Source organism: Leucoraja erinacea, chromosome 9 (genome assembly GCF_028641065.1).
Source record: "Leucoraja erinacea ecotype New England chromosome 9, Leri_hhj_1, whole genome shotgun sequence".
NCBI classification, from domain to species: domain Eukaryota; kingdom Metazoa; phylum Chordata; class Chondrichthyes; order Rajiformes; family Rajidae; genus Leucoraja; species Leucoraja erinaceus.
In genome coordinates this window covers 47,979,915-47,992,435 of record NC_073385.1, presented here as the reverse complement: position 1 = coordinate 47,992,435, position 12,521 = coordinate 47,979,915, and the positions used below count along the sequence as shown (strand labels likewise).

The 12,521-nt window shown below is 43.4% G+C and overlaps 1 protein-coding gene across 1 annotated transcript in view; it reads left to right on the top strand.

The window, feature by feature from the left end:
* The first annotated feature begins 304 nt into the window (after positions 1-304).
* The window catches only part of gpr176 (G protein-coupled receptor 176), a 29,747-nt gene continuing 17,530 nt past the window's right edge, over positions 305-12,521 (top strand). The window contains exon 1 of the mRNA XM_055640744.1: positions 305-856. Coding sequence (XP_055496719.1) covers positions 610-856 — 247 coding nt within the window. The 5' untranslated portion in view covers positions 305-609. The remainder of the gene's footprint in view (positions 857-12,521) is intronic.

Sequence of the window (12,521 nt, the reverse complement as noted above, 5' to 3'; positions counted from 1 at the left end):
AGGGTTTCCATCCGAAATGTCACATATTCCTTTTCCCCAGAGATGTTGCCTGGGCCGCTGAGTTACACCAGCAATTTTGTCTCTCTCTCTGATATTGGACTTGGCAGGTAACCCCAGGGAAGCCTGTAAGGAGGTCCCCAGCGTTGGTGGAGGGGCAGAGACTCCCGGGTGGTTAGAGTGGGCAAGGCTCCAGAATGAAACAAACGTGCAGCGACAGCAGGGGGGAAGGGGGAGGGAAGAGCTGGAAAAGGGAGGGCAGAGGGAAGCTGTGTATATATATATTTTTTGTCTCTCCCCTTTTTTATACAGATTGTGGTTTCCAAGCAACCAATTTCTGACGAAATGTGCAGAAGCTTGTGGATTTGTGTTGTGGGTCGTATCCAAGATCGTGACAGCTTGCTTTTGGGATAGGGGGGTGGGGGGGAGGAGGTTGATGAAACAGAACGCGAAGAAGCTCGGATTGATCACTATCGTGTCCAGAATTTGAATTTGTTCTTCTCTCTTCATTGCTAAAGGGATGTGAGATTTAAAAAAAAAAAAAAAAAAGGTTTATTTTATCCACTACCCCTCCGTCCCCCCCAAGATGCTGGGCTGGGGGTGAGCTTGAGCATGTCACGCAGGGAGCCTGCAAGGACCATGGGGCCCAATGCGAGCTCCAGTCAGAGCTGGGGTGTGGAGCGGGACTCGGGGAGCACCAGGGCAGCCGAGCACAGCAATGTGAGCAGCGGCCGGGGAGCTGTGAACAGGAGCGCTGCCGCCAGCCACCCCTACAGCCCGCCGTGGTACGGAGAGGAGGACACCTACCGAGACTTCACCACATCCGTGCAGGTTCTCATATTTATCGGCTCCTTGCTGGGTAAGCCGCCGCAGACCGTTTGTTTGTTTGTTTGATTTGCTGGGCAGGGATGAATGCATGTGAGCTGTATTCCGCCTGTAGTCGAGGCTTGCAGTGCTAAAGCTGGTCTCCTACCCATCTCCTAACACGGCCACTATGACAGGGCGTCTCGTGCTGAACCGTTCACTGACATATAACCATATAACCATTACAGCACGGAAACAGGCCATCACGGCCCTACAAGTCCGTGCCGAACAAATTTTTTTCCCCCTTAGTCCCACCTGCCTGCACTCATAGCATAACCCTCCATTCCCTTCTCATCCATATGCCTATCCAATTTATTTTTAAATGATACCAATGAACCTGCCTCCACCACTTCCACTGGAAGCTCATTCCACACCGCTACCACTCTCTGAGTAAAGAAGTTCCCCCTCATATTACCCCTAATTTCTGTCCCTTAATTCTGAAGTTATGTCCTCTTGTTTGAATCTTCCCTATTCTCAAAGGGAAAAGCTTGTCCACATCAACTCTGACATTTGAGGCCCACAATAGGATTAACATTTGATTTCCAGCGAGATGCGTCAATCAAGGACTGGTTGGACTGGGAATGCCCATTTAATTATTTTTTTAATATCTGTTTTTGAGGTGCCGATTTAAGGATACAAATAAATCCCGGGGGATTATGAACCTGTAGGGCTGTCTGAATGTATCCAGTTGCACTGTGTCTCACAGACTGATACATGGTGTGTATCATACAGTATGCAATATGTATATGGGTCGCTGGTGTGTGTGTGTGTGTTGGTTGCCTTGTCAGGTACATACACAGTAGCTGGCAGGGTTCCCTTGAGGCCGTTTGTTTAATAATATTGACACACGAATAATGATGCTGCGAAGGGGTTGTTACACTTGGTCAATTGCACTGGAGATTCACCGAAGCGCAGTAAATACAGCAGGTTGGCTGAAGTGTAAATGGAGGCCTATCCAAAGTTGCAGTTTTGGCATCACACTCACCACCAGGACTCTTGCTCTGACCTGCTGCCTCGGCAATCATGATCACTCCCGGACCCTGCCAATGTACACACGTGCCGTTACTGTTGAAAAGAGATGATATACAGTACATGTAGTTATTAAGGACGTCTCACCCCGACCACTCCGTCTTCTCCCCTCTCCCTCCAAGCAATAAGTGTGTACATCCAGATTCAGGGACAGTTTCTTTCCAGCTGTTAACGGCAACTGAATCATCCTACGGACATCTCGAGAGTGGTCCTGACCTACTATCTACATCATTGGAGACCCTCGGACTATATCTTGCACTAAACGTTATTCCCTGTATCATGCATCTTGTACACTGTGGATGGCTGGATTGTAATCATGTATAGTCTTTCCACTGACTGGTTAGCAAGCAACAAAAGCTTTTCACTGTACCTCAGAGAAAGTAGTCGAGGCAGATACTATAACACCATTTAAAAGATATTTGGACAAGTATATAGATAGGAAAGGTTTAGAGGGATATGGGCCAAATGCAGGCAGGTGAGACTAGTGTAGATGGAGCATTTTGTTCCTGAGCCTGTTCCTGAGCTGTATGATTATATGACTCTTTACGAAGGGCAGTTTACAGTTACCAACAAACCTACCAGGTGGTTTGGTCTCTGCAAGTCCCAGTTGAAACCCATGCATACACAAGGAGAATGTGCCAGCTCTACACAGCCTGCACTGCAGATCAGGATCAAAGCTATGATGCTGGAGCTATGCAGCAGTAGTGCTACCTATGGCACCACTTTGGTGCCTGTTTGTAACTTCCATTCCCTGCATGGAGACAGTGAAATCAGGAAATGCTGGAAATATTCAAAACATCACAAAATGCGGGAGTAACTCAGCGGGTAAGGCAGCATCTCTGGAGAACATGGATACATGACGTTTCAGATTGGGACCCTATTTCAGATTGATTGTAGGGGGGCAGGGAAAGCTGGAAAAAGGGAGAGGCTGGACAAAGCCTTGCAGGCAATAAGTTGACATGGGTGATGGGATGTTTTGATGGTCAGCATCGATAGGAAAGAAGTGGAATTGATTGGAATAAACAAATAATAACCAAGAATTGACACCTGTCTTCTTTTGGGTGTGAAGAAGGGTCTCGCGTGGTCTGAAGGGTCCCGACCCTAAATGTCATCCATTATTTTTCTCCAGAGATGCTGCCTGACCCGCTGAGTTACTCCAGCACTTTGTGTCTATTTGTCATCCTATAACTTTCATGCCACCTTTAATGCATTGGTTTACACAGTGCATTCTAATGGCTGGCATGGCACACTTTCATTGGCTGTGACATTAGTGCTAATAGCTATTCTGAGTTTTCATCCATATGAAGTTGATATTTTGGAATTTATTCCTGTAACTCAAATTCCTTCTTCAATTAAATAAAATCTCACTGAAACCAGATTTTTGATATCCATCTCCCACCTAAGCTAACTTTATTTTTTTTTAATAATAAAAATACTGTACAAATGTACATTGTTTTGTAGCAAGTTGGCTTCAGCGAGCTGTTTGTACTGACAGCAGTAGCATAAAGTCAGCATTGATGGGAAAGTAGTGGAATAGATTGGAATAAACAAATAATAACCAAGAATTGAATCCTGCCTTCTTCTCCATTATTCTTTGACTTGATCACTAGTCCTTCTCCACACTTTGTAAGATGTAGGATTATTACCTGTTGTTATTTAATTGGGTAACAGTGACAGATAATGATGTCAATGAAGATGGTGCTTTCCAGAATGACTGCAGCCTTCAAAGTCTGACTAGTTCCTGAGAGCTAATTGTGAACATTAAATAGAAATGAATAGCTCAAGAGCTCACTCAAGCAACCCACAGAGCACCTACATGGATGTTTCTGATATCCTTGGATTAAAATTGTTCCACATGCCTTCCAATATGAACGTGTAACTCCTACTTGATGCAGTTAGCAGAACAATCTGCAATTATTTCATCTCTTCTTCCACCTGATATCTTTCTATTCAACATCATCTTGTTGCAAAAGTGTAGAAATAAGGAACCGCTGGTGCTGATTTACAAACAAACCGCTGGTGCTGATTTACAAACAAAAGGATACAAAGTGCTGGCGTAACTCAGCGGGTCAGCCAACATCTGAGGAGAATATGGATAGGCGATGTTTCGGGTTGGAACCCTTCTTCAGGCTGATTAAGAGTAATAAGAAGCGTTCCGACCCGAAACTTCACCATCATGTTCTCCAAGGATGTTGCCTGACCCACTGAGTTACTACCAGCACTTTGTGTACTTCTACTCATTGCATTTATTTTAAAGTGAAGCTTCAATAGTCTGTGTTATTGTCATGGTTTGTAATTTTATTGGCTTAAAAATGTGATTCATGGGTATGTCAAAATTAATTTTACCTACTGCATTTAAGTGAGTTAATTCATAAACCTGAAGAACAGCAACATTGTGCTATTTTTGCATTTTTTTGTTCACGAGCACTGTGTGAAGAAGCTGGATTAGCATCAGTAGTGGAAGAGCTACAATCCTAAGTGCTTTGATTATGCTTACTATAATAAATGTTAATTTTTCTTCTTCACACAAGTAAACCCAGCTCAGTGGTTATAGCAAAGGGAATGTTTTAACAAAATATTTTTAGAATTAGAAAAATAATGAACAGTAGTTTTAATCTTTACTCTGTCTAACTCATTGATTTTTTTTTTATGATGAGGTAATTTAGAACATAAAGTAAACCCAGTTCTGTAAATTTTCCAAGACCTGAACTGATAATTTTGCACTGGCTACTGAAATTGGTATTAGCGAGAAGAACTCTTTCAGTTATGCTTTTCCTCGTGGTTCTTGTAATTGGCAGCTTCTGTGTGTACAGCCTGTTAAAAGGTGTCAAGAACTCCCTCGGTTTACTTCTGCCCTTTTGCCATCGCTGCAATTGAAGTAAACTGCTATTAAAATGATGTAGCATCACGGTATTGCAGTCTCAACCTGGAGGGCTGATGTGATTGTTTGGTACAGCTATCACATGTCGTGACACTGGATTTCTATTAAAAATATCAGGTTTACATTTAAAAGTCGAAGGAAGAGACATTTAAGCACAAACTTTAATATATTGCAGGCTATCTCAGTCAAATCAGTTTTGGAAGGGACTGCAAATGCCAGATTACACAAGATAGACACATAATGCTGGAGTAACTCTGGAGAAAAGGAATAGGCGATGTTTCGGGTTGAGACTCTTCTTCATGGTCTCTTTCTGATTATTCTCTCTTTTGACATTGACATTTTCACCTCCACTTCAGGGGATAGAGTAGAAACCAATATTCATTATAAGTCTACCAACCTGTTTAGCTATCTCACTTACACTCCTCACCCCACCTTGTCTCCTGTATGAACTCCAATCTATTCTCCTAATTTCTTCTCCTTAATGTGTTCTGAAAAATAGATTTCCATCCTTCTGAGTTAAAGATGTTCAGAGAAATCACGGAAGGCAGCCATATGTTTCCATCCAAAGAACACTCATTCCCATGAACCCAGTTTCTTCTCTAAAATTAATGCATAGAAACCATTCTTCAACGAGCAGGACAAACATGCAACAATATTTTTATTTCTCCTCTATAACCTGTTCACCAGTGGAACAGAAGCTTAGTTTGTTTAGTTCAGATTCAGATTCAGATTCAGATTCAATTTTAATTGTCATTGTCAGTGTACAGTACAGAGACAACGAAATGCATAGTTTAGAGATACAGCGTGGAAACAGGCCCTTCAGCCAACCGAGGCCGCGCCAGCCAGCAATCCCCGTACACTAGCACTATCCTACACACAATGGGCAACTTACAATTTTACCAAAGCCAATTAATCTACAAACCTGTACATCAAGGGAAGAAGAAAGGAAGATGAGGAGCCAGAGGGCTGAGGGAGAGCTGAGAAGGGGAGGAGACAGTTGGGACTACCTGAAATTAGAGAAGTCATTGTTCATACCGTTGGGGTACAAACTGCCCAAGCGAAATATGAGGTGCTGCTCCTCCAATTTCCGGCGGTCCTCACTATGGCCGTGGAGGAGGCCCAGGACAGAAAGGTCGGATTCTGAATGGGAGGGGGAGTTGAAGTGCCGAGCCACTGGGAGATCAGGTTGGTTATTGCGAACTGAGCGGAGGTGTTTGGCGAAGCGATCGCCAAGCCTACGCTTGGTCTCACCGAGGTAGATCAGCTGACATCTAGAGCAGCGGATGCAATAGATGAGGTTGGAAGAGGTGCAGGTGAACCTCTGTCACACCTGGAATGACTGCTTGGGTCCTTGGATGGAGTAGAATGGACCTTGAATGGAGCTGCTTCTCCATGTTTAGTTCTGACTCTGAGGACAGAAAGTCCCAGACGACCACAGAGGTCTGGATGGTTCATAATGTAGCAGACGATCAGAAATGTATTTTGGCCCTAGACCATTCAGTGCTTCATAAACCAACAGTAATATTTTGAAATCAATTCTTTGACAGACTGGAAGCCAGTGTAAAGATTAAAACTGGAGTGATGTGATCTACTTTCTTGGTCTTAGAGAAGACTCGAGCAGCAGCGTTCTGAATCAGCTGCAGCTGTCTAATCGATTTTTTAGGGAGACCTGTGAAGACAGTATTACAGTAGTCAAGTCTACTGAACATAAATGTATGGACAAGTTTTTCAAATCCTGCTGAACCATAAGTCCTTTAACCCTTGATATATTATTAAGGTGACTGACTTTGTCGGCTGACTTTGTAAGGCCCCAATATCAGAAAATGTCATGATACCAATTTTGCTGACAAGCTTATTTAGCATTAAAGAGGCTATTCTTTCACATTGTAAACTGAAAAGATATCAGACATTTTTAACGATGAATAAAAAATTGAAAAAACAATGCGACGCTGCAGTTGTTTCGGACATTTATCAGTCCACTGGTATATTTCCTAAAATATGGGTTTCTTTATAGAAAAGCCTAACATTTATGTTTCCATTGTAAGTAAGCTTTACCATTACATCCACATCCTGATTGTAATGTTACTGAGTTCAAATTAATTGGAGATGGTGAGGGAATCTGACACCATCTTCCAGCACTGCGGGCAGTTGCTGTTTTGTTGGGCTGTGGAGCTTGTGACACAATTTAAAAAAAAAACTTCATGACATGGCTCCTGTTGGCAGTGCTCGCATTATTGATCATCCCTAGTTTGCTGTGAGGCAGCTCTTGCACGTCTGAAGGCAATTGAGATTACCACTGGATTTACACGCAAAGCAGACCAGGGAGGAATTCAAGTCTTGTTTTGTATAGGTCATTAGTTAATGATGTGGGATATTACACAGGCTAATTGCTGTCTGCTCAATGTAATTGGTAGTTGCTTTTTATATTAAAAAAAATAAAAATGAATTCCAGCTCTAATCTCATCATGTGTGATTTGGGTCCCATTTTAAGGATTATACCCCCAGATCCTCTCAGTAACTTTCACAAAAAAGACAACCATTACAATTCCATGCCATGTGCAGTGTGCAACATGTCTGTTTTATCTTTTAAATTGAAAAGGCAATGGGAAAATATTTGATTTCTGCCATACCGACTTTATATCAATTGTTAAAATCTGTGTTGAAAGGCCCTGAGTGATTCTCCTTAAATTAATTTTAAAATGTCAGTTTCCATATCTCTGGTTTTGTACATAAACTGATAATGGACAGACTTCATTCAATCACAAAGGATTATTGTGGCTGGCTGACTTCGGCTATAACACTGACAGTGCAAACTGGAAGCATTTTTGGACTGCCTTATTCTTATAGAATGACATATGCAACGCTATTAATGCAATCAATATCTAACTCAAGGGCTTGGATTTTGCTGGGAAATGCTGCAAGCATTGTCTTGAACTGCAGGCACTTGGTGAAAGTGCCAGTAAGGTTAGAGCCCCTTGCATGAACTTGAGAATCTCAAACTTACTGCCAAGCTCTCCCAACCATTTCCTGCCTGTACTCACCATGGAAAACCAATGGTAGAGCAGAAACCTCCTAAATTTTCCCAGCATTATGCAGGGAAGGAAGGGAAAGGGAAGATTGTTTTAATTTTATGCAGTATTTTAATGTTTTCTAATAACATTTTGAAAGTATATTCAGTTGAATGTGTATTTTTGTAAACATTTTTTAAGGGAGAATTAAACATTTTAGCTTAGGTTAGGTTACTTTCAGGATACACAGTGAAACAGGCCCTTCGACCCACCGAGTCAATGCTGACCATTGATCACCCGTTCACACACTAGTTCTAAACACTCCCTATGCACTAAGAGCAATTTACAGAGGCCAATTGCCCTACAAACCCGCATGCTTTTGGGATGTGGGGGGAAACCAGAGCACCTGGAGGAATCCCACGCAGTCAAAGGAAGAACCTGCAAACTCCGCACAGCACCCGAGGTCAGGATCGAACCAGGGTCTCTGACACGGTGAGGCAACAGCTTTACCAGATTGATATTGATAATTGATAAGTATTTGTGCTGGTCCAGAATGTCACTTTGTTATGTTGTTTAAAATCCCAATGCTGCTTAAGGCTACTTGACACCAGAATATTTTTATCATTTTGTGTGGGGGAAGAGGGGAAACCGTTTCCCAGTCACCACCTGGTCAAGGATGCGTCTTTTCTCCAAGTCGCATCTTCGCCCCCCCCTCGCAGCCTACCATCTGGATTGGCGCGCCCGGCCAGAGCTGCAGCAGCGGGCAATCGCAGAGCTTTACCGAGGTTCGCTGTGTGGAGTGTTGAGCCAGCTGCTTTAACATCGTGGAGCTGTGGTCTGCGGAGCTTCCAGCCACGGGCGGCGCTGACTTTAACATCGCGGAGTCCTGGGATCCTTTGCCGAGGGTCGCCAGTGTTGGAGCTCCGTCCAGCTCGGCCTATGGACTTCAGGAGCCACGGTCTCCAGTAGGATGCGGCCGATTCGGAAACTCCAAGCCGTTGAGAGTGTTCTCCCGTTCCGACGTCGGAGTTCCATCATCCCAGCAAGAAGGCCTGAAATATCGGGCCGCTGTAGCGGCGACTGCGGAGGGCTCAAAGGCCCCGTCAACGGGTGAACAAAGAGGAAGCTGATTGAACTTTATTGCCTTCCCTCACAGTGGGGAACGTTGATTCTGCTGTGTGGGGATGTTCATGTTAAATTCTCTCGTGTATTGTGCTCTTTTTGATTCATATGGCTGTGTGGTAACTCAAATATCACTGTACCAATTGGTGCATGTGACAATAAATGTAACTTGAACTTGAATATTAGAAACCAGATTACGATATATGGGGAATGGATAGGGTGGATGCACATCGCCTTTTATTAGGAGGAGAATCAAGAATCAGGCTCATAAGTTTTAGATGAAAGATTGAATAGGAACCTGAGGAGCAACTTTTTGACACAGAGGTTGGTGGGTATATGGAATGAGCTGCCAGATGAGGATGTTGAGGAAGGTACTATAACTAATTAAAAAAACATTTGGGATGTACATGAATAGGAAAGACTTCATGAATGATCTGGGTCAAACAAAAGCAGGTGGGGCTAGTGTAGATAGGGCATCTTGGTTGGCATGAGGAAGTTGGGTCAAAGGGCCTGCTTCCATGCTGGATTACTCTATGACTTATGATTCTAATCACTTAATCAAGAAAGACCTGTTTTCCAGAAAGATTATACATGATAACCATCAAGCCATCCGCAGTGTCAATATGTCCAAAACTTTGTCAGTCTCTGAAAATTATGCTGCTGTTTAAATGTCAATAAATAGAAGACAACAATATCTATCTGACCTCTTGTTGGAAATTTATAATTTTGCTTAAATCTCCAGACTATTTCCTTTAACTTTCAACACTGCGGCCCATGTTATGCTGACTGTAAAAAAAAACCCCAGCTGTAATTGAAATTTTGAAGATTCCAATTAATATTTTAATTATCTTGTATCTCAGCAATCACAAAACATTATTACTCAATATATATTGGCATTAGCAGGGAGGTAATTGTCAATTCTGGAATGTAGATGGCACCATCAAATCAGTGCCAAGGTGATTGATACTGACTGCACCTGATCTTTGGCGAGTTGCTCGAAAGTGTACAAATGAGCCAAAACAAATTAATTTCCATAGTCTTTTTATTATTTTAAGAAGAATATAACAAATCAGATGATTTTAAGTTTGTGATCTTGTTTAAAGATTTAGATAACTATGGATTCCTGATAAATGAAATTGATTCTAAACTTTAGCAATACGACTATCAAATTGTAATTATTTGTCAAGTAGTTTGCGGGTGATTGTTATTGAGTGTTTATTATTTATTAGTCATACAGCGTAGAACGAGGCCCTTCAGCCCAACTTGACCACATCGACCAACATGTCCCATCTACACTAGTCCCACTTGCCTACATTTGGCCCATATCATTCTTGTAAATCTTCTCTGCACTCGTTCCAACTTAACACCATTTTTTCTATAACATGGTGCCCAGAACTGAACACAATACTCCAAATGTGGCCTCAGCAACATCTTGTATAACTGCGACATGACCTCCCAACTTTTATACTCAATATTCTCAATGATGATTAGTTCAGATTCTGAACTAATTAGTTGAAAAAATCTAGCAAATCACCTTAATTAAACTTGAAATATCCAATAAATTTATCAAGAGATAGGCTGCACGGTGGTGCAGCGGTGGAGTTGCTGCCTTACAGCACTCGAGGCCCGATTTCAATCCTGACTACGGGTGCTGTCAGTATGGAGTTTGCACGTTCTGCCCGTGACCTGCGTGGGTTTTCTCCGGGTGCTCCGGCTTCCTCCCACACTTCAAAGACATACAGGTTTGTAGGTTGGCTTAGTAAAATTGTAAATTGTCCCTAGTGTGCTTAGGACAGTGTTGGGTGGGCAGGGATCGCTTGTCAGCTTGGACTCGGTGGGCAAAAGGGTCTGTTTCCGCGCTATATCTCTAAACTAAACTAAATAAAAGAGGAATATGTGCCATAAATAACACAAAGTGCTGGAGAAATTAAGTGGGACATGCAGCATCTGTCTAGAAGGGTTCTGACCTGCAACGCCAGCTGTCCATTCCCCATTCCTACACAGATGCTATCTGACCCGTTCAGTTCATCCAGCCCTTTGTGTTCTAGCAGCACCTGCATCGCCTGTCTCCATGTGCCATAAATAATTCTACCAATTTGCAAATATGTTGTGAGCTAAGTGGTTGCCTTGTAAAAACGACGATACAATGACTGGACTAAGTGGGACCCGTTGGGAGCATTCTGTAATCGGGGGACAGGGACGGCTACAGGCGGGGAGCGTCCTGCAGCCAGGGTAGGGGGATGGCTTCAGGCGGGCCTGTTGGGGGCTGGTGGGGAGGGGGGGGGGGTGTGGGGGGGGGGGTGGTGTGGGCGAGGGTGTGTGTGTGGGGGAGGGGTGTGGTGGGTGGTGTGTGGTTGGTGGGGTGGGGTGGGGGAGAGAGGGTGTGTGTGGGGGTTTAGTGGGGGTGTATAGGGGAGGGGTGTGTAGGGGGGGTTTAGTGGGGGGGTTATAGAGGAGGGGGGGGTGTAGGGAGGGGGGGGGTGTAGAGGAGGGGGGTGTGTAGGGGAGGGGGGGTGTGTGTAGGGGGGAGTGTAGAGGAGGGGGGTGTAGAGGAGGGGGGTGGTGTAGGGAAGGGGGGGTGTGGGCCACCAGTTCCCAGCCCCGGCTCTGACCGCACTCACTGGCTCCAGGACCCGGCTCCGGACTCACTCAGCGGCTCCCGTCCCCAGCGCCTGTCGCACTCACAGTCCCCACCTGCGAACACAGCCAGCCCCCGCCCGCGGAACACACCACACTTGGTGCGCTTGGAGCAGAAGAGAACGGTGAGTAAGGTGGCAAAAAATCCTAGCGATATAGGGTACGTGGCGCAAATTAAAAAACAACGCAAACCAGAAGAGGACAAGATGAGAGTTTTAGTAATAGTATAGAGGATAGAGGATAGAGGATAGATAGATAGATAGATAGATAGATAGATATATAGATAGAATATAGATAGAATATAGATAGAATATAGATAGAATATAGATAGAAGAAGATAGATATAGACAGATAGAAGATAGATATAGATAGAAGATAGGAGATAGATAGATAAAGAGATAGATAGATAGATAGATAGATAGATAGATAGATAGATAGATAGATAGATAGATAGATAGATAGATAGATAGATAGATAGATAGATAGATAGATAGATAGACATTGCACACAGCAATTTCATTGCAGTGGATAAATAATTGGAAAAATACAGGGCAATGTGTGCAGTAGGGAATGGGCTGAGCTGAATTGATCTTGTATATAATTGGCATGAGTCAGAGAAGCCCATTGGCCCACCAGCCAATATATGCCAATGAAAGATTGTCCTCCTGAAACTTCCTGATGTTTTCTACAATATTATGTGGGGTTTTTTTAGGAATCTCTGTATTCATTCTTGTTTAAATAGAGTTTGTACTCAAAATTCTCATAAACGGGGTACAAAATGAAGCGTGTAATCATCAGAGATTAAAGTTTAGTTTAGAGATACAGCGTGGCATGAGGCCCTTCACCCCACTAAATCCGCCCCGACCAATGATCACCTGCACACTAGATCTATCCTACACACCAGGGACAATTAATAGAGGTCAATAAAATTACAAGCCTGGACATAAAGAAAATATGATGTTGGTCTTTGAAGTATTAGAGCA